The 25,675-nt window shown below is 37.6% G+C and overlaps 5 protein-coding genes and 1 non-coding gene across 10 annotated transcripts in view; 5 read left to right on the top strand and 1 right to left on the bottom strand.

The window, feature by feature from the left end:
* Nucleotides 1–2,516: 2,516 nt before the first annotated feature.
* LOC135791861 (TBC1 domain family member 19) lies at nt 2,517–4,694 on the top strand. Its single transcript, XM_065302420.1, has 8 exons — nt 2,517–2,762; nt 2,815–3,136; nt 3,195–3,343; nt 3,402–3,614; nt 3,671–3,808; nt 3,872–4,031; nt 4,095–4,296; nt 4,351–4,694. Exons 1-8 carry the CDS (start codon nt 2,661–2,663, stop codon nt 4,619–4,621), a joined length of 1,557 nt encoding a protein of 518 aa, XP_065158492.1. The 5' UTR covers nt 2,517–2,660; the 3' UTR covers nt 4,622–4,694.
* A 46-nt stretch (nt 4,695–4,740) lies between these two features.
* TRNAR-UCU (transfer RNA arginine (anticodon UCU)) lies at nt 4,741–4,813 on the bottom strand. Its single transcript has one exon. It is a non-coding gene; the product is annotated as a tRNA-Arg (tRNA).
* Nucleotides 4,814–5,768: 955 nt separating this feature from the next.
* LOC135792096 (adipocyte plasma membrane-associated protein Hemomucin) lies at nt 5,769–6,536 on the top strand. Its single transcript, XM_065302714.1, has one exon. The coding sequence runs from the start codon at nt 5,769–5,771 to the stop codon at nt 6,534–6,536; it is 768 nt and encodes a 255-aa protein (XP_065158786.1).
* Nucleotides 6,537–7,419: 883 nt separating this feature from the next.
* On the top strand, nt 7,420–16,620 carry msps (msps cytoskeleton-associated protein 5). Of its 4 annotated transcripts, none has more exons than XM_065303320.1 (12): nt 7,420–7,605; nt 8,277–8,444; nt 8,787–10,449; nt 10,506–10,685; nt 10,747–10,965; nt 11,023–11,630; nt 11,685–11,864; nt 11,927–13,815; nt 13,881–14,068; nt 14,126–14,462; nt 14,527–14,800; nt 15,135–16,620. In XM_065303320.1, exons 2-12 carry the CDS (start codon nt 8,297–8,299, stop codon nt 15,263–15,265), a joined length of 5,817 nt encoding a protein of 1,938 aa, XP_065159392.1. In that variant the 5' UTR covers nt 7,420–7,605; nt 8,277–8,296; the 3' UTR covers nt 15,266–16,620. The 4 variants fall into 4 exon arrangements, with proteins under 4 accessions (XP_065159392.1, XP_065159394.1, XP_065159391.1 ...); XM_065303322.1 differs by lacking the exons at nt 7,420–7,605; nt 15,135–16,620 and adding exons at nt 7,651–7,945; nt 14,925–15,105; XM_065303319.1 differs by lacking the exon at nt 7,420–7,605 and adding an exon at nt 7,653–7,945.
* A 127-nt stretch (nt 16,621–16,747) lies between these two features.
* Nucleotides 16,748–25,675, top strand: part of LOC135792664 (uncharacterized) — a 72,914-nt gene continuing 63,986 nt past the window's right edge. The window contains exons 1-2 of the mRNA XM_065303324.1: nt 16,748–16,788; nt 17,447–17,797. The gene's annotated coding sequence lies outside the window, so the exon portion shown is untranslated. The remainder of the gene's footprint in view (nt 16,789–17,446; nt 17,798–25,675) is intronic.
* LOC135792665 (protein-L-isoaspartate(D-aspartate) O-methyltransferase) lies at nt 18,202–19,962 on the top strand. 2 transcript variants are annotated; one of them, XM_065303325.1, is made up of 5 exons: nt 18,202–18,429; nt 18,524–18,779; nt 18,948–19,309; nt 19,413–19,545; nt 19,705–19,962. In XM_065303325.1, exons 1-4 carry the CDS (start codon nt 18,330–18,332, stop codon nt 19,526–19,528), a joined length of 834 nt encoding a protein of 277 aa, XP_065159397.1. In that variant the 5' UTR covers nt 18,202–18,329; the 3' UTR covers nt 19,529–19,545; nt 19,705–19,962. The 2 variants fall into 2 exon arrangements, with proteins under 2 accessions (XP_065159397.1, XP_065159398.1); XM_065303326.1 differs by lacking the exon at nt 19,413–19,545 and having other exon boundaries at nt 18,206–18,429.

Genomic DNA, 25,675 nt, shown 5'->3' with positions numbered 1-25,675 from the left:
AAATTGAGGGAAAACTCCAAACAAACAAAGCAGATTCATGAAAACCAGGAAACTCCTGCGCTCCAAAGCAACAATAAACTTGTGCAAACGTTGATTGCATCGAAACGCAGGGCGCATGTAAATGCACATACTCGTGCAGCACTCGGAGTCCGCATAGTCCTTATCGCCTTACAAGAGGAAACTCATGGAGGATTTCTTGCCAGCACGAACGCAAGCATGTTGGCGTATTTTCACAATAGGATAACTTCAGTTCGGGTGCATGTCAGACACCGTGCAACAACTGTGCGCGCCAAAGTTGTAAGGACTCTCATGCCAGAACGAACAACTGGCTACTTGCTAGTCTGCTGCTGTAGTTGCAGCTGTAGTTGCGAGTCGATGGAAATTCTAAATTGGAAATTGGAAAATCGAAATTGCATATTGCATACGGCATGCGATGTACTCTGCCTTCGATGCGCCCTTCCACACGCTGGAATAGCGAATATTACATATTACATATTATATTGCAATGTCCTGGAAAGCGCCGCACACCAGCCGGCTGTATTGATGCGAACGAAGGAGCAGGAGGCGGAAGCCTGCGAGTTGTGCAGACGTTAGAGAACTTGGACAGGATCTAACTCGTGCGCAAGTTGTTCAAAGTTCGACGTTGCGCTATAATTGCAAATTCAATCATTAATTCAAAGCGCGAGCTGCGATTCAATTATAATTGGAAATTCGGAAGGAGCGGAACGATACGGTCCATTTGTTTTCATCCATGAGCGGCTGGACAAAATGTTATACTTGGTAATATGAAAACTACTTGGAACAACCTGTGCTATCATAATTTATGACAATACATTCAATAGTTATTGATAAAGTTATATTTTCATATTCATAGTAAGAGTATAAATGAAAGGGCACGAGTAGTAGCTAGGGAAGCTGCAGGCACAAGTGTGAAGCGCAGGATGTATAAAATGTTTTTCGCAAGATTGATATGCCGCCATTCGACATCTACTATACGTTACTCACGCCGCCCGCCAGCTTTCGTCTTGGCATCGTTTTCCAATGTTCCGCGCTCTTCACGTCTAACGCTCACACACAATTCAAGTAGATTTCCACCAACACAAATACATCAACTTAGAAATAAGTTCTTTATAACGAAATTAAAATGTTTTTATTACTTTTGTTATTTATACCTATATATTATATATAGATATATAATTGATTTTTTGTTATCCGAAAGAAAAATAGATAACAAAAATAGAACACAAGAAAAAATACTTATATAAATAACGTAAACTCGTATATAACAGCTACCTACAGCCAAAAATAAATAAAAAAATCCCCGAATGAGAATAGAAACAGAATGAAAAAGAAAATTGAAGAGAAAGCTTGGTTGACTCGAAGCGCGCCACGAACAAAGCGGGATATTTTTTCCGCGTGCACGAAACACACAAAATGCGAAGCGATAAATCAATCTGGGGATGCTGTCACTTCTTTTGGAAAAGCGTGGCAAGCGCGCCGCTTCCTTGCGAAGTCGCCGTCGAGCCGTCGCTTTTTCACCAGCCGTGCGCTTTCCGCAACTCGACAGTAACACCGATGAAAACCGCATAAAACGATGAAAATGTGTGCCGTAGAATTTATTTTAAATACAAAAGGAATAAAAAAAAACGATTTAACAAATACATTTACATCATATTTTTTTAAATTAATATTATTGAACTCATTTGTAAGAATATATAATTTCATATTACTTTTTACGACAACACAACAAGAAAGAACCTAATAGATTATTTACTAACAGTAGATATATAATATGAATTATGGCCTGAAACAAAGTTAACAACTGGACGTTTTGCTGATATTAATGGCTCGCCCATAAAATTAAAATCAATTTAATTAAGAAAAGCGAAGTAACAAATGGCCGGCGCTCGATTTCATACTCAGATACGCGTTTAGTGCGCAACTTGTGCGTTTTGCGTCAGGTCATATAAACCAAGCAACTTTAGTGTGATATTAAATATTAGTCACATGTTAACCACGTTGACCACGGCGGCCACGCCATCCACGTTGGCGATAGCCATCGACTCTTCGTTTCGGAACAAATTTTCCATTTATTATCATCGCACATAATTGGATATAAACAACTTATAATTACGCGTATTACGAGAAAAATAGCAATATAAATCCTCTAAAAGTATATGCGTTTATGTTCAATTCGTATTTGATTAACAAGATATATTTTGTTATTGTTGATATGTTTATGGTCAAGGTGAGTAAGATTGAACATTTGCATTGGATGATAAAGAAATAAATTGCACTCTTGTAGAACTGCTGGCGCCACCTATTGATGTATTTTAATACTATGCATAATAATATTTACACATTCTCGCAGGATATAAATTGTAATGAAAAATAAAAATGCGGATTCAAATATACTTTACAATTATTGATAATTTCTATATTTAAAATTAATAATTCTATGCAGGAAACTACTGCCATTTGGCATTATTCAGAATATGAAGCTTGGTAGTCATGGATACAAAACAAATCATTGTCTGAACTTCGATTTTTTCCTGAAATGTTTGATCGATATTAGCTTCAGTAAATTTGTCGTTTCAATGTATTTTGTGGTTGTTACACGTACAAATTTTATATTTATCAAGTGGTTTGTAATTTAAAACATGGATGAACTTAAGGATTCGAGCGTCTTTCACACGGCACTTACTATTTGCGAATCAATCGAACAACACCCTTCTTATCCTGGAATTTTAGAACAAGTTCAGGTAATTTTACAGTTTACTTCAGAGAATAAACGTTTCTAACTGAGGTTTACAGAAATTATTATCAGATTCATCTGTAACATTAGAAAATTTCAATGAAACGCTGTTAAAAATTTTGCGGGAGCATGGCATTGAAGTGCAAATTAAAAACAATGTATATCACTGGTTGACGGCAAAGAGGCACTTCGAGTCGCCGGTTGTCGACGCTGCTTTCTTTAAACGAGCGCAAGTTCAATGGGATAAAAGAATTCACAAGTCATTAAACTCCATGTGCACTGAGTTGGGAATTACTCTTGCGAAAGCAAGAAGTAGTCCTGATAAAGAAGAGTTGACTGAAAAGTGGGGAGAACTTAGTAATTATGACATTGGAAAAAATAGTGTGTTTACAAACTGTAAATCTTTTAAAATGCAGCAAACTAAAGTTATCCTTTACAGATACAACACAATATCGTCCTGTGTATGCTCCCAAAGACTTCCTCGAAGTTGTGCTTCATTTAAAACACACAACTTGCAAGGAAACTTTAGATGATCCTGAATGGGAGTTTTCTTTCCTCCCATTACAAGTCAAAGATTTAGATCAACTTGTAATAAAATATCAAGTTGCTCTTTTAATACAATTTAAAATTGTTCCTATACTTTCAGAGAGCATTATATGCCCCATTTGCGAGAGGAGAACAAATTTTAGGTAATCACTCATTTAATACACCTTTGGAAACCAAACGAATGCAACTGGGAGAAAAAATAATTCGTCAGGCATATGCTCCAGTTGCCCAAGAGTTCTTAAAAAAGGGGTGCCCGAAAAGTTTAAGAGCAGATATTTGGAGTATTGTTTTGAATACAGAAATTACTGCCGTTGTATGTATTTATAATTTTAGTACAAATTTGTACTTAATTAATTTCGTTATTTTAAGCATCGAGATCATTATCAATCACTAATAATGCATACAATTCAATATGATTTAATGATTGACAAACTAATAATGAAAGACATTCAACTGACGGCTTCAAATGATGACCAATATTTTGTATTTGAAGATGTTCTATATCAGGTAAATATTGCAATGTTGCAACGGTCAAGGTGAACGTTTACGATTAAACTGTATACATTCTAGGTGATGTTGTGTTTCATGCGAGATAGTCAAATATTGAAACACATCTCTAGTCAACCAGGCTACATGCAAGTTATTTTAAAAGGTAAACAACCAACTACTGATAATACAATGACGTTTCCACCTAGTGGTGTGATTCCTTTTCATGGATTTTCTATGTATGGTAGGTTACACAAATTAGTTAACATTTATTACAATGTTGATTAAAATATCATTTCTTCAATAGCCGCCCCAATTTGTTACATTTATAAGGATCCAGTGAAGTTATATTATGTTTTTCGGTCGTTTTATTTGAAATATTGGCACCGGTTGCATCGACTTTGTGGACATGAGCAAGGAATAGTTGCAATTTGTCTTCTTTTTGAACGCCTACTGCAAAAATACGAACCAGTTTTATGGCATCACTTCAAAAAAATTAATATTCCACCGTGAGTGTAGACTTAATACTTTGTTAATCACCAAATAATTTTAATTGTTTTCAGAATTAAAGTTGTTTTTAAATGGTTAATGCGCGCTTTTAGTGGACATCTTCCACCGGAGCAAGTTCTGCAACTGTGGGATTTAGTTCTGGGGTATGATTCTCTGGAAATCATTGCTTTCCTTGCTGTCGTTATTCTGATTTTTCGTAAAGAGAATCTGCTCAGAGTAGTAACATTGCAAAACGTCGAAGCTGTTCTTGCAGACATTTCTTCTATCAATGTGATTGCATTGTTGCAGATGGCACTTATCAAGCCACCTCCAGAAATTAGTTAATTATATTGTGTAGTTTTGCATGTATTCTAGTGTAAAATGTGCCCAGAAAGCGAATAAATTTCAGTTCGTTGATTGTGAGGGTGTAATGATAACATAATGACAAGGACGTAAAAGCATTGCATCCCTGGTGGGGATCGAACCCACGACCTTTGGATTAGAAGTCCAACGCGCTATCCTCTGCGCCACAGGGACTCTTGTCCTGGGACAATCAAGGATATGACTTTCAGGAACAGTATAAGGTCCTTGATGGTAATGCTCAAAAGTAATATACGTAATTTCAATTAGACGATAGTTGTAGTAGACGCAGGTAACTTACTGTTAATAGTTCATTTTTGCAATAGTGTTTTTTTTTGTTAAGATTAACAGTTGATAGCAAGGACTGCATTTTATTTACATTATGGAAAAATTTTACTCCTATGAGTAGGCAACCCATACACACAACTGGTGTACAAACAAAAACATTATTTTTGTTGTATTCACTGATATTTAACAAATAAAGTAATGTAGGAATTTTTGCTGCAATACGTGTGATCGTATTATTCAACAGAATTACTGTGTGTACATTGTTTTATATACAAAAATAATGAAACAAGGACTCATTGTTTAATTCACATTTTAAAACAAACACAAGTTTTATCATCCATGATAAAAATAATGATTACAGTGGAATGCTGAGACAGTTTAATTTACTGTATACTAGTTACCTTAATACTTGTATCCAATACGCATAACAGTAATTATTTTCCCTATTTGTACTAATATTTCTACAGTAATTACGTAGCTGCAACTTACATCAGTTTCAATGCCATTCACGTGATGTGTCAAAACCAAAACATGTCGTGGCAGAAATGTCTAAATTTGCAATAAAATAAAAACGCTATAATCGAATGTGAATTACAATAAACACTCTACTAAAATAAATAAATAGAAGAACTAAATAAAATTAAATACATGTGGTAAATAGTTCACGATGCATCCTAAAAGTATCGTATGTTGTGTGATATTTCTAACCTCTGCATTAGTTTACGCTACGGAGCAATCGCTTCAAACGCAACAAGTCGAAACGAAGCCTTCCAACGCTTCCAGCTTGTTTAACGCTTCTAGCAGCTCAAACGTATCTATAACTCAGAATGGCACTTCTGATAATATGCAAGCAGAAGCCTCAAAAAAGACTGTGTATACAGAAGCAGGACCTGCCAAAGTGACAATTGCCCCAGAACACAAATCTGTTATTGTTGATGAAAAGAGCACAAATTCGACTAATTCTACAAGTTCACCAACAGTTGACCCTGCTTTATTAAGGCACTTTGGCAGGGAAGGTATGCCAATTAATACAAGTGACGTAAAGCCTGTTGTTGAGAGCCCTAATGACAATATTGCCTCAACTGAAGAGCAGAAAGAAAATAAAAGTAAGCCAAGAAAAGGAGTTTCTATGATTGAAACATCCAGCAGTCCAAACATTAACAATTCATCAGATTCGGGACCTACATCTCCACCAGTGAAATTGAATGGTACAGACTCATCCAGTTCACCATCTACAACAAGTACAACAACGACTACAACCACCACAACTACAACAACAACCACCACAACAACAACAACACCAAAACCTATTCCTAAAAAACCACTTGTTACAGTGGGTAATGATGATGAGCCATTTGCTCCCTCACATTTTGTATCATCCAAAAAGAATACTTCCAAGTCAGTGTCAAAAATACCCACATGGGAGAGTTATGAGTACAACAAGGAGAAGTCATCTAGTTCTGATTACATAGTGCCAATTGTTGGAGTCATTTTGTCAGTGCCTTTGGTTTCAGTTCTGTTAAACTTTATCTATAAAAGAACCAAAGAGTGGTGGTATCACAGGCATTACAGTCGAATGGATTTTCTCATTGATGGGATGTATAATAACTGATTTGAAAACCCCAGAATTCAATGCATTCCAATGATGACTTAATTTTTTTTACTACTGATACAAAATTATTGTTACATGAATCTGAATTGTTTTGGCAAATAAGTTGTGTATAGGATTGTTATAGAAGGCAGCTGACAACTGGTGCTCAATATGAGGCAATAAATTTGTGATAAATTTATATTTTATTGAAGGAAGAATACAATGAATTAACTCATGAGTAGACATGATAAATTTTTAATAAATAGCTTTTTATACTATTAACAATACTACTTATTAGATGATAAATTGATATTTTTCTATGGAAATGTTAATATAGTATTAAATGTGTATAATTAAGTGCACTTTGTTTCCAAGGATTAATTTTATGTATCGTGATAATGTGATAAACGGTTTTATCGATTTATTTGCATATTATTACAAATTATTGATTTTCAAATTGGACTTGTTTTCTAAAAAATATACATATCAAGATTGTTGATAAGGTTTCAAGGATCATTTAGAAATTAACAGATTATTTTAATCAAACATCACTCTTGTTTTAAAACATGTATTATTAATAAAGTTAGATTTATTTAAGATAGTCTATTTATTTATCCTTGAAACATTAGTAACTGAGGCAATGATTGTAACAACCACTAAACAAAGTTCCTTTTTCAGGCTTGAAGTGTTCTGCAAGAACGAATTTAGTTAAAAAGTGCATCGAAGTGCCATCTCGGGATTCGTATAGGTACCAAAACGTATTTGCAATAACAGTGTAATGATTTTACCGTTTTAGTATTTCTTTAATCATACGAATAAATAAATGCTGGTAATGCAATAATTTAATCTCAATTTATAAACAATTTACTTTTGTTTTTGTTTCATTTTGCAAATATAGGCAACACGGCGATGCTGCAGTAATCCAACATGGTCGCCGTGGAAGCGGCTGTTATTGGCGCGATTTAAAATCAATCTGCAGTCCATTTTGACAGGTGACCGTTTCATGTGTAAAATTTAATTGTGTTCTGAAAAAATTGCTATCAATACCTTGGACGAATACGGCGCGCCCGTGCACGATAAGCTCCACAAGGTATGTAAACGCAAAACACATTAGGCGTAGAATCGATCGCAGCGGACGTCGCCGGACGGTTAGAACTCGCGCTCTCCCATTTGCTCTTTATTTCCCCGTGTGTCAACACTAATAGCGCGGCGAGCGTGTTGCATGTGAACTTGTTGTGTACTGCCTATGTGTGAATGTGTGTGCTTCATTTGTTCCGGCGGTGCTCAAAAAACGAGATATACGGTTGGTTCAAATGCGAACGCTCTAACGGTCCGGTGCAATAATCGCAAATCGGTGTGCACTTCGTTGTGCCATCGCCAATGTGAGGCCGTTGAACGAGTGTCATCCACGCTAATAAATTGCATTTCGGGTAAGGTTAATAATGTTCGTTTGCGTACTGCTACACGCATAATTCCAATCGGTTTCTGCCGCTTATGGGGAACCTGATTCATACTGGTTTGTCTTGAACACTTTCGCACTTTCTGTGTCGCACGTGGGAATATCTTTGACCATATCCATGTGTCGCTGTTTTATTATTCAAGCGCCGATTTAATGACGCCCATGCACCACTTCATAGGCCACAGAGCATATCTTGTGTCTTAATATAAATACCCTCAATACCAATATAACACAAAGAGGAATTGTACTACTTATCTGCATTTAGTGCATTCATTGTATCACTCACTTCTCATGCATTGCAGATTCTTGAAACACTGCAATCATGGAGGATGATGAATATAAGAAGCTGCCACTGGATGAGAGATGTGTGCACAAACTATGGAAAGCAAGAGTCAATGGATATGAAGAAGTTACAAAACTATTTCGGCAGATTGATGATGAAAAATCACCTGAGTTTGCAAAATACCTAGGTAATTATCTGTTAAATTTCATGTTGCAGTTGCATGTGGGTATGAACACAGTTTATTTGTATTTGTCTTACTTCATCAACTAAATTTAGAAAATGTTTCATTTGGTGCTCACTTGCATTCCAAAATGTTGGTGTTTTATTTTGTTTTGAAAGTTCTCAGTCAGTATTGGTCTATTTTAAGAAAATTTTGAATGGGTTTTTACGATTCTGTAAATGAAATAAATCAGATTGTAGTAACTATGAGTTATCATAAATAATTCACTAATACTTCGGATCAATTGATAACAAATTCGATTTTTCTAATGCGTAGAATGATTCTTTACAAAATGTGTCTTTTCAATAGGGTTGGTGAAAAAATTTGTAACAGATAGCAATGCAATGGGTCAAGAAAAAGGTTTGGAAGCAACTTTGGCATTCGCAGAAAATTACGCCAATGCTGGCAAGACTGTTGGTGAAGTTATGAGCGGTATAGTGACAAAATGCATGGCTGGCCCGAAAACAAAGACGCGCGAACTAGCGCTGCAGGTAACGCTGACCTATATCGAAATAGAAAAACAAGATGCTGTTGTTGAGGAACTCCTTAAGGGGCTTGAGCTTAAAAACCCCAAAATTGTGGCGGCCTGCATTGTAGCACTCACCACTGCGTTACGCGAATTCGGTTACAAAGTTATTCAACTCAAGCCGGTCGTAAAGAAAATTCCAGTATTATTTGCCGACCGTGATAAGAACGTTCGAGATGAGGCGCGCCTACTAGTCATCGAAATGTACCGATGGATCGGCGCCGCATTGAAACCACAATTAAGCACGCTGCAGCCGGTCCAAGTCACTGAATTAGAAGCTGAGTTTGCTAAGATTGAGGGGCAGAAAGCGGTACCGACACGATACTTGCGCTCACAGCAGGAAAAACAAGCTATACTAGCAGTGGAAGCTGCAGAAACTTGTGACGGCGATGATGATGAAGAGGATGAGGTGGACGAACCAATTAATCTTGATCCGTATGAGCTGGCTACTCCAGTGGACATCCTTTCGAAGTTGCCCAAAGACTTCTATGATAAACTTGAGGCCAAAAAATGGCAGGAGCGCAAAGAAGCTTTGGAAGCTCTTGAAAACCTAGTGAAAACCCCAAAGTTGGAAAATGGAGATTATGGTGATTTAGTCCGTGCCCTCAAGAAGATGATTCACAAAGATAGCAACGTTGTGGTGGTTGCATTGGCCGCGAAATGCTTAAACGGCGTTGCCAACGGACTTAAGAAACGGTTTCAACCGTACTCGGGAGCATGCATTCCTGCGTTGTTGGAGAAATTCAAGGAAAAGAAACAGAACGTTGTCGTGGCTCTACGAGAGACTATTGATACTATTTATTTGTCGGCGAATTTAGAAAATATTCTGGAGGATATTATCGAAGCATTAGGTAACAAGAATCCATCAGTAAAAACAGAAACTTCACTTTTCCTGGCACGAGCATTCACACGAACAGTACCTGCTGTAGTCAATAAGAAAATCTTGAAAGCAATAACGGGCGCCTTGCTTAAATTAATGAATGAGCCGGATCCAGCAGTTCGTGATGCCGCCGCAGATGCCATTGGCACATTGATGAAACTTGTTGGAGAACGAGCCGTTGCTCCGTTTATTGTCGAATTGGAAAAAGATGCTAACAAAATGGCAAAGATACGTGAATATTGTGAGAAAGCTGTTATTGTTGTAAAGGTTCCCGGCATTAAAAAGGAAAAAACTAAAGTTGTTCCAAAGGCACAGAGTGCACCTACATCAGCTGCGGCACCACCTAAGGCTCCTGCAAGGAGACCTGCCACATCTGTCAAAAAACGACCAAAAACTGAAATATCCAGCGGGACAGCAACAATTGTCAAGTCAAAAGGCAAAGTTGTAAAGGTACCAACTAAAGTAATTGAGAAAGAACTGTCCGATGAAGAAGTGGCTGAAAGTGTTGGTGAATTATTACCCGCTGATGTTGTAAACGGCCTGGCTGATCCTAACTGGAAGAACAGGTAAAATATTTTAGTTAGCTTTTAAATTAACATTCACAAACTGATTTTCTTTTTAGACTAAGCTCAGTTGAGTCATTCTTATCGGAGATTCAAGGAAGGGAAGCATTTTCTTTGCCCGTTCAAGCTTTGACGAAGACACTCTGTAAGAAACCTGGCCTCAAAGACACTAATTTCCAAGTCTTAAAGGCAAGATTAGATGCAATTAAGATTCTAGCTGGTACTGGAAAGTTTTCTGTGTAAGTAATTAAGGTATACAAACATTCAACAGCAAATAATGAAAATTTTTGTTCTGTTCAGCACAAGTGCATCATTTTGCCTAAACGACATTACCGAAAAATTAGGCGACGCTAAAAATGGCACTAGTGCTGGCGAAGCACTTACTGCCATTGCTGAAGCTACAACTCTTAATCATGTTTCAACTATCGTCTTCGAATTTGCTCACACCCAGAAAAGTCCAAAAGTTTTACAAGAAACTCTTCTTTGGCTCGGGAACGCTATAAAAGAATTTGGTTTTGCGTAAGTTTATTTGTTTGTTGAATGAAATTTGTTTCTAAGCCAAGTTTAATATTACAGTAACTTGAATCCCAAGTTCATAATCGAAAATGCCAAAAAAGCATTAGCTTCTAATAATGCTCAAGTCCGCGGCGCAGCTATATCATTGTTTGGCGTTCTCTTCCTTTACATGGGTCATAATCTGCAAATGTTCATTGAGAATGAGAAGCCAGCATTGCGTGAGCAAATCAACGCCGAATTTGACAAATATGAAAACGATAAACCACCATCTCCCATTCGTGGAGTTGTTAAATCGGCAAGCAGCGATAGTTTGGATCCTGATGTCGAAGATGATGAGGCAGGTGGAGATGCGCCAGCTGTGAACGTGATGGATTTATTACCGCGCTCAGATATTAGCGGGCAAATTACTGAAGCGCTTATTGTTGAAATGACCGATAAAAACTGGAAGGTGCGAAACGAGGCTCTAATCAAGGTGGCTAACATCATATCCGAAGCTAAACTTATTAAGCCTAATATCGGCGATCTGCCGCAAGCATTAGCGCTGCGATTGGTTGACAGTAACAGTAAAATTGCACAAACAGCTTTAAGCATCTGTGAAAGTATCGCAACGGCCATGGGACCGCCTTGTAAACAACATGTTAGAACTTTATTCCCTGGATTCTTACAAGGTATTGTTTCAATGTATTTTTTAAAACTGTTGTTTATATTTTTTGTAATTATAGGTTTGGGTGATTCCAAAGCTTGGATAAGAACAGCTTCTGTTCAATGCATGAACACATTTGCTGATCAAGCTGGATATAAAGAGTTCTTTGAAGGTGAAATGATTCACGATGCACTCAAGTCTGGCTCACCGACTCTACGAAGTGAATTGTGGCTGTGGTTGTCTGAGAAACTCCCTAAAAGTAAGTGTATGCAAGTTTTTAAAGATTAGCAACCATGAATCTAAATATTTACTATTTTACAGTTAAACAAGTACCTAAAGAGGAATTAATCATCTGTATACCATACCTCTATGCAAACGTAGAAGATCGTAATGCAGATGTGCGCAAAAACGCCAATGAAGCTGTTCTCGGCGTGATGATTCACGTCGGATACGAAGCAATGGTTAAACAACTTGAGAAGGTCAAGCCTGCATCGAAGAGTGTCATTCAGGCACAACTGGAGAAGGTTCGACCCAATTTGCCCGCAAAACCCGCACCTACTAAGAAACCATCAGCATCTGAGGATAAAGTTGTTAGGTCAGGAGGAGCACGTCCAGCTACCACCACTAAAACAATCACGAAACCAATTAAGTCGGCTGTCGCTAAGCCAGTTGCACGGACTAAAAAGGAAGATGACATTGACACATCTCCTCTCTTGGTAGTAAATAATCTCAAACATCAGAGAACGATTGATGAATCCAAATTGAAAGTTTTAAAATGGAACTTCACTACACCAAGGCAGGAGTTTGTCGATTTATTGCGCGACCAAATGACCGCGGCGAATGTAAACAAAACGTTGATTGCGAATATGTTCCATGCGGATTTCAAGTATCATATCAAGGCCATTGAATCGCTGAGCGATGACATGCAGGATAATGGCCAAGCTTTGATTTCAAACTTGGATTTGATTTTGAAGTGGTTAACGCTGCGGTTTTTCGATACAAATCCATCGGTATTGCTCAAAGGTCTAGAGTATCTTTCTGGTGTGTTTCAAATGCTAATCACAGAGCAATATCACCTTCTCGAGAATGAAGCGACATGCTTCATACCATATTTGATCACGAAAATCGGCGATCCGAAAGATGCCGTCCGCAACGGCGTGAAAACTTTAATCAAACAGTTGTGGTTAGTGTATCCTGTAAACAAACTCTTTACCTATTATTTGATGGAAGGTTTGAAGTCGAAGAATGCTCGTCAGCGTGCCGAATGCTTGGAAGCAATGGCGCTTACTATTGCTAATCATGGATTAAATATTTGTATACCAACACCCCAAGCGTGTTTAAAAGAAATCGCAAAACAGTTGTCTGATAGAGATAACTCGGTGCGCAACGGCGCATTGAACTGTGCAGTTCAGGCGTATTACATCGTTGGCGAAAAGATCTTCAAAATGGTTGGTAATATTTCCGACAAGGATATGTCTCTCTTAGAAGAACGCATCAAACGTGCTAGCAAAAAGCCACCACCTCAACCTATAATGCAACCATTGCAAACGACAAAAGTTAATAAAATCGACCTAACGCAAAATATCAATATTCCAACTCAGCTAACGCCTACAAACGACCAATGCGATGATGATGAGGAACTTATGGATGATCATGAGAATGATGAAGAGGATGAAGATAATCTTCCTGAGGTTGCCCTGCCGTCACAAGTCGTCGAAAGGGAATCAAAACGCAATATTCCGAATCCATATCAGTTGGACTCGCATATTATTCAAAAACTTGACAGTATGCGCGAGGAAATCCCAGCGAAAAGAGTTGAAGTGTTTGACTTGAATTTCTTAAAGACGGAAGTGCTGGCACCTTCGCTGGAAGATGCACGTGCAAGGGTTATTCCTGTCTCACCTCCTAAACCTATCTTGCCTACAGAAGTTCTCACGCATACCAGACAAGCTAGCGCGAAATCATCCGATGCATTGGCGTTCGAGAGGCATATGCAAACATTTGGTGGAACTAATATTGCCAAAGCAATTGAGGCTGTGACACCTCTGGAGGAGATTCTGAGGTCAAACAAAGGGAATATTTTGGCGGATTATGAAGACAAGTTCATTACAGCTCTTTCACATCAACTCTTCAACTTGCACGGGTATGATCCTGGTAAAAACACAGCGTGTGTGCGACTCTACAGAAACCTATTGACGTTATTTGAATTGGTATGTATGACCACTACAGCGCAAAATTAAATGAGAACTAATTTTGTATTTTTCTTATTCTATAGTTTTTCGCTCATCCAAAATTGGGTCGCAAAATTACCACAAACACTATCAAACTGATAATTAGCGAGTTTTTGAAACTTTTGGTCGAGGACAGACTTGACAACGTCCAGAACAAGGACTCTTACATTAGAGTATTGAATCTTCATTGCGTAAAGCTGATTGAACGCGCTGATCATACCAATTGTATATGGTTAGTTTTAATATGTTTTTAGACTTTAAGAGACTTCATTTTTTCTTGACTTTTCAGTGCCCTGATTCAGTTTCTGCATGAATGCGTCCGTTTCCATGGCAGCTGCCGACTGACAGATATTGTGATGAAGTGTTTGTGGCGCGTGATTAAAATCATGCCGACTTGGGAAGACGACATTGATTGCGATCGCGTTCTGCTAGATATTCACAATTTCTTCAAGGAATTCCCGACACTCTGGTGGAAGAACAAGCCGTCCGACACCCCGATTCGCACCATCAAAACGATCTTACATTCCATCGCCAAGGTCAAAGGTGCAAGCCTCACGGAACATTTGGCAAATATTCCAAATATAAATGATAGTGAACTAGAGATGTTTATTCACAAAATGATAAGAGTATGTTCACTTAATTTGCATTAAATATATTGTTGTCTGACATTGCTTTTGATATTTGTTACAGTCGCTAAAATTGGATGAAGTGAAACAGGTACCATTAAAGACTGAATCGCGCAAGATGCTTCCGCGGTCGAGCCATGCACAGCTGCAAGACATCTTCCAGAAAATCGGTAGCAAGGAAGAAACGAAGGAAGGCTTGAACCTTCTTTACGACTTCCTGCAACAGAACCCCGAGTCTGACATCGATCCGTTTCTTCAGCGGTCGAGCCAGTTCTTCCAGGAGTATATTCAGAAGAATCTCAAAGAAATCGAAAACGAACGCAAGAATCCAACATCTGGTAAGTACTCAAAAGTTGGAAGGCATTTTACTAGAATTAAATGACACCGGTGGGTGACTAACGTACTAAATAAAATTACTGTTTCTACTTGTCTTATATATTGTTCATGTTTTCTGCTCTCTAGCTATCACGATGAAAAATTGAGAACGGAATAACACACTTCAACTACAATTGGCGACGATCATTTCGTTTATTTTATTAATGTTTGCTTTAATTTACAAGCTAACATTTTAGTTGTTTATTATTTTTGTTTGTTTCATCTGGCTGTGGTTATTAATTACAATTTTAATTTATTTATAGTTTAATCGTTTTGTTTTATTTCGCAATTTTTCAGTTCAGAGTTCAGTTGAGACCAACGGTAATACGACCGTAGTCGCCGGCGACGCTAAAGATCTGGATTATTACCGCCAACGATTAGCGCAATACAAAGAAACGTGGGACAAAAAGAACGCAAATACGGAGTGAGCAAAGTCTCTATTTACAATCTGTTAATAATCTTTATAGAGTAACATTTGCTCATTTTATCTGATTGTGAGTTTTAATATTTTAAATGTGTTTTGTTTTTATATTTCTTTTTGTCATTACAGCGGCTCTCTGCGCTGTAATTTGAAGATATTAACTTAAATTTTTACCGAATAGCAAGTAAAACATTAATATGTATTGTATGTAGACACAGTAGACACAGGGTAAAGAAGTTGTGCTATAATTTCTCTGGTTTGCATTGAACCCTGTTTTGTTGTGTTAAGTTTTTATGTACTGAAACATTTGATTGAAATTTGAAACAATTGCATTGCATATACGAATACAATCTACTTAATACAAATATGATAAGCATACATGTGGAGATAAAATAAGGGAGAGACTTAATGTAAGAATGAGTAACTTAATTAATTGTAAATAATTAGTAATATCATAACGATTTACAACCGAATGCGTTATAGTTGTCAAGGAAAGCAAAAATATAATAATTGCATTATTTGCATGAGAGTTTTGTAACAAATAATTGCAAGTATTGTATTTTTTAACTTCTAGAATGAAGCACAGGGCTATTTAAAAAATCATAGGTGCATGCTTTACTCATTGCTTTTAATTATTTATTGCGAGCGCCATTTTTACATCGACATAGTTTAATATTAACGTTCACTCAACACTCTTAAAAATGCACGATGATCTATATGTTTCAATAACTTTCAATAGTAAAATGGTTATTCAGATCAGTGTGACACTATCAAGAAACGTGCGAAACTTGCAATGCTTCTTAACAAATAATTAATTGGACGTAGTATAATTTCGTGTCCATTTTCAGTGTGCCTCATACGCCTAATATTAAAGAAATGTAGGCATTCGGTAATCAAAGCAAAGCAGGAATTAGAAAATGCAAAGTACTCGCAACCTTACACCTGCATTCATTGATTATTTGACTGATTTAGAAATTGATGTAGGAGGATAGACGATAGCGAATCAGCACGTTGGAATTATTTTGTGCGTTATAATATTGTTGCTGTTTTTTCGGAAATTGTGAGAACGTTTTTCAGCCGATAATGAATTAGTGTGTAAGAGAGTATATTTTTTACCTTAACTGAGCAGAAACTGTAAAATCTGCAGGCAAACAATTTGTAGTCACACTTGTCCCTATGGTTAACTTATTCATTAATGTAATTTAAACATTTAATTAATGTCTAATGCAATTAGAATTTTAACTATGTAGAATCGTAATAGACATCATTTATTCTGAGACAAAATATTTAAATTTTCACATTGTGGCGTATAAGAAATAAGATAATTTAATTATATATAAAATATTCATTAAACTGTATAAAGACGTATTTATTCCTTGTAGTTAACATGTCACTCAGAGTTTTGAAAATATCACTTTTAATTCCGGAAGTGGGGATACGGCGCAAGCAAGTAGGCTACTCCATCGACACGTTCGTTAAATTGTGCGGCGTTCAATTTCGACGCGTGCTCTCGTCTTCGGTTCCCCAATTGTGAGTAAATTATACGATTTTTACAAATATAACAATTCTTTACAAACATTAACTCGACACCTAGTCCGAGTTAACACTTAAGTGCAGTCATTTATTGCGATAAACGCTTGTGTTGCCAAGATTAACATGTTAAACAAACGGCCTAATCAAAATGGCGATAAATTCATAAATCGTAGAACTCGACCAAGTTTGTTACCAATTAACGTGTGACGGTGTGCCTTACACAGTTACAAGTAAATCTCAGTCAGTCCTCTAATAATTCACTAAACAATAATCAGATACATTAGTTATGGTAGTAAACGTTATTAGTTTATTTTACATTGTAATATTGAATATGTAATAGGTATTATTTGTTAGCGGCGCGTGTGTTGTGCGCGCATCAGGTTGACCGTCAAAATGTTTGCGCGGTCATCTTATCAGTTATTTGTCTTCCAACTGCATATGCCGCAGAGCGTTTGAATGCAAAATGTTGTTCGGCAGAATTTATTTTTCACACTAACATTCCTGAGTGATAAGATTGCACTATTTTAGTTCTCAAGATTTAATTTCGTGAGTTTTAAACATTCAAACATCGTATACTTTTAAATGTATACACATATTTCTTTTACTTTTATTTATGTTTGTACGAATCATTCTAAAGTGATTAATAATTTTGCAGTTTACCTGTAATGGTATAAAGAAGAACACATTCGCGTCGCGCTGTGCCTTCGTGATAGCTAATTGAAGGAGGGTCGTGCAATGTCCCCTTTCACTCTGTTAAGGAAAATACCAAAATATGTAGACATTTGGGTGCGTTTCGCGTTTAAAAAGTTCGAAAATTTTGAGTAAATTGTAATGCTCCATTAAAGTGCGCGTTGAGAAGCAATAAAGACATTCCAAACCAAACACGAATGATGCGGCTGAGTCGTCTTCAAGCATCCTACCCGCGCTTTGGACACAAGTTTGGATATAGTCGACGCATCCTCCTGTGAGACTGACGCACGTCCCAGTTTCTAGGAGCCGGATTAAGGTAGGTCGTGGTGATGCTCTGAACCGGAAGGTAGTCATGAGTGCCCTTGACTTTTGTATGCAGGATACATTTTGTTGAGTTAATGACAAAGGATAAGCACTTGTGGCTAGGTCTTTGGTTCAGGGATAGTCCACCCAGCATTGCTAAAAATGTAGGATGTTCCTATAAGAACCTAGTAAGTTTACCTGACATTAAACTGTTCTCTATTTTGAAATTGGCGGTCTCTATTACCACACCCTGAGATTTGCGCATTGAACACTGTGGTTTTTGTTTTGCTTCAACTTTTGTAGTATTTTATTTTGTGGTTGTTTGTTTTTTCAATTATCTTCTTGAGGGTCTTATAGAGTTAAAAATTCAAGTTGTTTTTGCTTTGTTTAGTATGGTTTTGCATCTTGGGTTGCCTAAGTTCAATTATGGTTTGTTTTGATAAATGTAGGTCGACCACTCGGTCAAATTCACAACCTGAAACGTACAAAACACTTCCAAAACTCTCCCTAAATCAGTCGCCGTAAAGGCAAAACAGTACGTTTGTATGATCAAATTCTTATTGGTGTTTGCGTCATTAAATATTTCAATAATGGCTTGGAGGTCTCATGGTAAATCGAACATGGAATTAATACGAAATTTACGAGGTTCGTAACTCTGTTAATTACGTCCAATTTAGTTCACATCCATTTATGGGACAAGGCAATACAATAGTTATATTGTTGATGTTTGTATTTTTAGCTAACGGAATTATTCGTAGCGATGTTGTGGAGCAAGCTATGCTTGCTGTTGATAGAGCTGATTATTCAGAGCGCAATCCATACATGGATGCACCACAAGGAATTGGCTATGGTGTAACAATTTCAGCTCCACACATGCATGCACATGCACTTGAATTACTCAAAGATAAGCTGACACCTGGTGAAAGGGCTCTTGATGTTGGCAGTGGTAGTGGTTACTTAACAGCTTGCATGGCAATGATGTTAGGAAAAAATGGGTAAGATCAGGTCTTCCCAGTTTATTTTACAAACTTAGATGAATAGGAAAACCAAAAAACTTAGCTTTATTGGTAAATCCTGCAATATTTAAATACCCATTTCATAAATTAGTATCTTTAGCCAAATTTACTATTTGCTATTAATAATTCTGTGCAATCTAAAATTAGAATTGCAGTTGGCATCGACCATATGTCCGAACTAGTTGAACTGAGTAAGAAAAATTTAAACAAAAACAATGGCGATCTACTTACGAGTGGACGCATACACCTGAAAGTTGGCGACGGCCGACTTGGTGTGCCTGACTTGGGGCCCTACAATGCTATTCACGTCGGTGCAGCTGCAGCAAACTTGCCGCAGGCACTTGTAGACCAGCTTAAGGTTGGGGGACGGCTAATTGTACCCGTAGGGCCTGCTGGCGGCGACCAGCAACTCGAACAAATTGACAAATTACCTGATGGAACGATTTCGCGAAAACCTTTAATGGGTGTTATCTATGTGCCACTCACAGACCAATCGAATCAGTGGCCGCGTATGTACCATAAATAAATATTTAGGCAGCATGAGGCATGCTTCGATAAAACCTGAAAAACCGTTTAATATCATGTAAAATGATTGATTAATTATTGTTTTAGTGAGCAGTAAACAGCGTGCAAGACGCGCTTGGCGTGTCCTTCGCAGACACATGCTCACACAAGTTGTTTCTAAAGCAGAAGGAAAAGAGGCGAAATCTAAACCTTTAAATGAATGAGAGGATCGAAAATGAAAGTATGAACTAAATTTCATTTTGTTAAAGTTTTCTACTATTACTGTTGACGTTTTTTGGGTTTTAATTTTATTGAAGCAACTCTCATTGAAATTTAATTTATTATTCATTAGTTTAGTATAGGAAACCCTCCATTAAATTGAGAATATATTATGTTTTAGGATAAATGCCTAAAACATAGCGCATGAGACTATGAACAACGTCCGAAAATGGAAAATTTGCTGAAAATATTGTTTGAATGACATGATGAAACGAATTTATTTTGTAAATATTGCGATGGTATATTTATGGAATGACAGCTGTAATTTATTGTGTGGCTATTGCTATATTCGTATATAAAAGTATTGTGAATATCAAAGTATTGGAATGTTTTAATTCTTATCTTCTATAAAATAAATATATTATACGCGGCTATCAAATACCTCCTATAGTTTAATCGTGCGACAACAGATGGCGCACCATGTACACTCGTGATTATTTAAAGCCACAACTGTCGCACTACCACATCTATAGAGTAGAGCACAGCTGAATCAACTAATAATAATAATGATACGTATATAAATTATCTGTTATTGCGATCACGCTGGCAATTTGTCGAGTCGTATTTACAACGCGTTACACTTGCGCTTAGTAATTATTTAATTATCATGAAACATTGCAACGATATATTTTTCGTTCGAAATGTTTGCGAGCGCACACGCACACATTCCTAACTTAAGTTTAGATTTGCATAGAAATCGTAAATAGCAAAAGCAAAGACGTGGTCGACGGAACGCATTACACGCAAATGCTCGAAACAAACGTAAACAAATACCTGACAAGCGAACAAATCATCCGTGTACAAACTACTTGTAAACGTAATCTAAAATAATCTGAGTTAAATCGTCAACTGTAGCAAGGCGTGTACCTTGGCAGTGTTTACTTGAGATACATTAGCAGCTTAAGTAAATATGATAATTTCATTGTGGCACGATGCCAAATTAATGATTAGGTGTGCGGGAATGTGTAATTTTACTCAGACGCTATTGACGTGGAATTTGTTCAATCGATATGATCAATCTAGGACGAGCGTAAATATAGCGTTAAATATAAAGAAAACTGGGAAGCTACTCGAGTTGCACCCGAGCGAAATGCTTGTGTATAGCATTATATTTAGGATCTTCCACGCCGTTAAACTTTGAAACATATTCACCGGCGTCTTTTGTTAGACGTCTAGACGCTGGCAATTTCATTTTCATTTTGGTTAGATCGAGTTCTTTACTGCATAACTTTTTTCTCGTTTGATAATTACTTTCTGTGAGCTTGAGATTTTGGGGCATTGCCATTGATCGCTAGGGAGGTCGTTCGGCGGAGGAACAAAAACTATGATTGATTTTATATTTATTACTGCGGGGGATGCCAGAATAGTATCCTACTGATATCAATTAACTCAGTGAACAATTATTTTGTTTAATTAGTTTAATTAATGGAGTTAAAATTCGAATTGAAAAAACTTTTATAGGCGCTCCTGTGTTTAATGCCCGTCAACATTTCATTCGCATGAAACAACCGCTATTTGTAACATTTCACAAGATAATTTATAGATAATACGCTACACGCCAAAAAACACGAACGCCCAAGCGCCGGGTGAGGAGTAGCGAAGCGCCAAGGCAAAGGTAAATTAAGCAAGAGACCTTGAGAGGTTTCGAGCGGACCGCACCTGAAACGGGAAATTTATGATCAGCTGATTTTTGCGTCGGCACTCGGCACATGCTCGCACTTTTTCCTCTCCCCCTTTGGTGAAGCGAAAAATCATGCGGCAGCGTTCATCTCTTGTTTACGTACTACGAGGCGGCTCTTTACAGCTTGCTGCTAGCGAAGTGTCAGAAATATCAAGAGCTTCATTTCGTCTTGTCTTATCTTCGTCTCGTCGGGCGCTCCCACTGCCACAACAAACCGACAACCCCAAATTCGTGAAGTATATCTCAAATTTTCATCTTTGCCATCCGTCCCGCTCGCGACACTAGCGCGCCTGTATGTAATCCTTTGTTGCTCCATCACTTGTATTATTTATTATGATTTTCTGATGTTTTTCCTCATATTTTTGGTGTTCTCTGGTCGCGGAGGACCGGCGCTCGACTATGAGCCGAGAGGAAGCGCTGGATAATAGAAAGACGCATTAGGTGAATGCGGAGATCGGCGAAGTCGGGTCTGACAGGTATTGTGTTCCCCATTTCGTTGTGTGCGTGCTCGCCAAAAAACGCTTTCATGCGCGTCGCACACCATGGTCGAAGCAAATTCTACCGATCGTACAGAGCTTACAGTGAGAACAGCGCGTACGCACAAGAGAGACATGAGTTGGTACAGCTGTGTGGAGCCGAGTACAACCTGACAACCAACACCTAAACAAGCCCATTCAACGATTCAACAGCTAAACAAGTTATTTATTGCCGTCGCTGGTGGAATCGTGCGGTGTAATAGAAATGCAAGCCAGGCATGAGCGCACAAGAGCGTGAGTGCCTAGGCTACAATGTAAAATGCAAGAAGTAAGCGCTCTTTTATTCCGTTTTCTTATTGCGCGTATTTTTCGAGTTCAACTTTTCTACTACTTCTACAATGTAGATGCAAATGACAATAACTGATTACTGCTTTGGAAATTAATTATTACATGAGGAATTTACACTTTTATGGACTGACATAACTGTGCTTTTATTGCCTACAATTAGCAACCGTAAAAAGTGAACTAGCAATTAGTGAAAACTACTTTTTAAACCGGCGAATAGACTTATTTACAACACTCTTATTGTTTCCACTGTTTCTACAAATGAAGCGCCTTGCTTCTAAACTCACAAATTTGTCTGATCATAGCTACTTTCTAGCTGGTTGAAAGTTTCTACTGAAACACATTGTATACTCCCATTGTGTAGGAAAATACTCACAGCTGTTCGAACATTTTGCTTCGTTTGTGTATATTGTGGCCTAGACGAAACTAGATTACACTACACCAGACCAATAAATGCATCAACACAAACAGTAAACGTCTCGGTGGAGGTGAAGTTAAGGGTCGTTTCCTCTAATGCCTACTCGTGGACCATAGATTTAGGGATTGTGCGCCCTTTAAATTTTAAATTCCGTCTAGCCTGTTTCTCGACCGCCGGGCGCTCGACAAAACCAAACGTACTAATGATAAGCGAGTCAGCAAGCCGTAAGCAGGTAAAAGATTTTATTTACACAGCGACACAGTAAGTACTTACTTACCTACACTCAGTCGTTCTGTAAACATTCCGTAAACGTTAAGTATATTACGCATTACGAGTATGTCGAGTATTACAAGTTTTAGCACACGATAATAATGTAAATCAGTCGTCAGAGAACATATTACGTTCGTTTTTCAAACAGTTTATAATTATTATAACAAGAATTTAAAGAAAATACTTTAATGTGAGCGAATATTTTACGTTCCTACATTTTACGATTCAATTAAGTGTATTAGTTGCTATCTTCGCATTTTTGGTGGTCGTAGTCTTTGTTTGGGGAACTTTAATCAGAATTTACTGGTGGGTCGGAATAGTGGTTACTTGGTTAGACGTTTTTGCTTCTTTTGCATCCCGCATCCCTCCTGTGACTACTCCTGGATAGTCGAGCAGTAGAGGCAACAGAACGGAGGCGCTTACTCCCGTTATCTAGTTTGATTGTTTTTGGGGAGCGCTTGCCCCTGCGGTTCAGAAACCTCCACCTTGTTTTCGACTATCAGTTATAATTCAGTTTTTCACTTAAGGTGGATTATAACGAAACAAAAATGTAAGAGTAAATCTTGTAATCTTTTTTAACACCTAATTATTTTGAAATTTAAAGCCATTGTTCAAATCAGGGTTGAATTTCTAATTTTAAGAATATAATATAGAAAGGAGTATAATTCCATGATTACTTATCGTATATTTTTTGTTGGTTTGCTGTTTGTAGCTTTTTTTCAGACATTTATACGTATTTTATGTATTTCCCGAAGTATATTTACGTGTTTACGTGTTCTACTGAAGGTGTAGGCAGCGGGCTCTGTCCGACCTGTCTTGGCTGCCTGTTTGGGCATTTCTTTTGCTAGCTATTTTATTATACTATTCTATTTCATTCTTGCCATTTCTATTCTTTGCCATTTACACATTATTGGCGGAGCTACTTATGAACGAAAACCCCGCGCATTCCTTCGATATTCGGATGGACACGAACGCACAATGCCCAGCAATATTGGGTATTAGTTATGTTATAACAAGCATCTCTTTTATTTTCGTGCTTTTCTTGTGCCAGTTTCACCTCTAGCTTATGCCGGTTGCTTCAACGCAGGTTAAGACTTTACCTCTTTTAGTTATTGAGCTATTATGACCTTTCCATTTACCACGCACAAGTTGGAAAAATCATGAAAACAAATTTTAGTACTTCGAATTAGGGTTTACATGTTTATCGTAAATTTGCTATCTTTGTTTGGACAGAATAAATTAAACTCGTTTTTCTTACAAACTCTCAAATATAATGTCAATATAATTATTTTGGGTTTAAGCAAAGTTTATGGTTTCGGATTAGAACCTTCTTTATGTTTGGCTTCTTTATAAGGAGATTGAAAAACCAGCGAGTGTTTGAACGCACGCCTGGGCGAGGTCGTCCCGCCGGAAGAGAAAAAGAAGTCGGTCATTGACAAGCCGAGGTGATTTATGTTGTGCTAAGAAGTTGAGGGCGCCTCGAATGTACAAACACGTAAGTTTTTTCTCTATCGCTGAGTCGAGCAGCCCGCCATTTGTCCACGCTATGTTCATGATGTCCAAATGCCCGAAATAAAAATACATTTATATCCTCTTTCACTCGCAGAGAGCACTAATATAACACCCAACCAACAAAAAAATGAAAAGCATGTGCGCAAACTTATTAAGATTCTTAATCGACTTATCACTTAACGTTTTATTTGTGTGTTTAGCATAATCATAAGACTTTAAGCAGTGAAAACGAAAACAATTTTAGTTGCGTTTTCCAAGGGTGCATTATTTAGCCATAAAGTTAGACGTCGTAAACTTATACGTTGATAATGTGTACGTGGAAAGCTCTACAAAGTACAAAACCAAATCCAGTCAAACCGAAAAAAAAATAGTAAAACAGAACAATACGCATAAAAACGTAAAGCATAAAAATATGAAGCGTATAATAGAATAGTAAAATTATATAACAGCTAAGGGAATAACAAGGACAGGGGTGAATGTGGAGATGTAAAGATGTAGAACTGACGGCGCACACGGCACAGCAGAAGGCTCACAACCAAAGGGAGAGACGAAAGATTCGGGCTGGTATAACTTTCCTTTGTATAACTTTCCAAGTAAGTGAGAGGCGCAGAGAGCATTTGCGCGCCCTCGATGTGTACGTATTGGCCAATACGCGGTGGTTCTATGTATGTATCCGTAATACATTTCGGGGGCCCAAGATTGCTTCTCGGTGCTATTCCTATTTCATAACGCGAGCGTCGGTGTGGTGTACGTGACTCGCAGAGGGGTATGGCTAAGTTAGCAACCGTAGGGGGTGCTTTTGTTGCTCGATACACAGTTAGTTGTATATTGTGTTTGATTTCGTACGTAAACGAAGTTCGAACCTTCCGGAGATGTGATTCATCTGGATCTGGTGTGACGACTACGGTGACATATTGATATTGAAAATGCGCACGGTTGAGATTAACTCGCCGAAACGAAGCGACACACCATGACGACGTGTTCGATTAATGAGGGTCTTTTTAGTGCTTCGTAAATGCGTATCATACAAATAATGAGCAATCGAACTGCTGACTTTGAACTGCCGCTGTAGAAGTTGTGCCTTTGTGCTCAAGTGGATATTTTAATTACTCGTAAAACTTGCGGTTTTAAGGATTCTCGTCTAATTGTTATCTAATTATCCCATCCATGCTACGAAGGAGCTGCGCGCCTATGACAATAAAAATTATATGAATATTTATCAAGCCCGCACGCGAGATTAAATAACTTTCCATTTTTATTAGTGGTAGTTTTTTGTAAAACAAGTAAAGTTTACTTTTAATTTATGATCCTCGGCAATCAGCTGGGTTGCTCTTAACTAAATTTTACCGGTATTATTTACTTAGCCAAGTTTCGTTAAGAAATAAGAACA

Source organism: Atheta coriaria, unplaced genomic scaffold (genome assembly GCF_025399875.1).
Source record: "Atheta coriaria isolate IRGN ID8LTWV9N9 unplaced genomic scaffold, Caltech_Dcor_3.1 hic_scaffold_5_pilon, whole genome shotgun sequence".
Taxonomy (NCBI): domain Eukaryota; kingdom Metazoa; phylum Arthropoda; class Insecta; order Coleoptera; family Staphylinidae; genus Dalotia; species Dalotia coriaria.
Note: the sequence above shows the minus strand (reverse complement) of the source record. Positions and strands in the feature narration are given on the sequence as shown.

Bases quoted from the DNA above. Each gene is read 5' to 3' on its own strand.
- LOC135791861 (XM_065302420.1), top strand. From the start codon at position 2,661: ATGGATGAACTTAAGGATTCGAGCGTCTTTCACACGGCACTTACTATT. The intron at 3,137-3,194 runs GTGTGTTTACAA...TATCCTTTACAG, and splicing joins TTATGACATTGGAAAAAATA to ATACAACACAATATCGTCCT. The intron at 4,297-4,350 runs GTGAGTGTAGAC...AATTGTTTTCAG, and splicing joins AAAAAAATTAATATTCCACC to AATTAAAGTTGTTTTTAAAT.
- LOC135792096 (XM_065302714.1), top strand. From the start codon at position 5,769: ATGCAAGCAGAAGCCTCAAAAAAGACTGTGTATACAGAAGCAGGACCT.
- msps (XM_065303320.1), top strand. From the start codon at position 8,297: ATGGAGGATGATGAATATAAGAAGCTGCCACTGGATGAGAGATGTGTG. The intron at 10,686-10,746 runs GTAAGTAATTAA...TGTTCTGTTCAG, and splicing joins GGTACTGGAAAGTTTTCTGT to CACAAGTGCATCATTTTGCC. The intron at 11,631-11,684 runs GTATTGTTTCAA...TTGTAATTATAG, and splicing joins ATTCCCTGGATTCTTACAAG to GTTTGGGTGATTCCAAAGCT.
- LOC135792665 (XM_065303325.1), top strand. From the start codon at position 18,330: ATGATCAAATTCTTATTGGTGTTTGCGTCATTAAATATTTCAATAATG. The intron at 18,780-18,947 runs GTAAGATCAGGT...ATCTAAAATTAG, and splicing joins ATGATGTTAGGAAAAAATGG to AATTGCAGTTGGCATCGACC. The intron at 19,310-19,412 runs GTATGTACCATA...TTATTGTTTTAG, and splicing joins CCAATCGAATCAGTGGCCGC to TGAGCAGTAAACAGCGTGCA.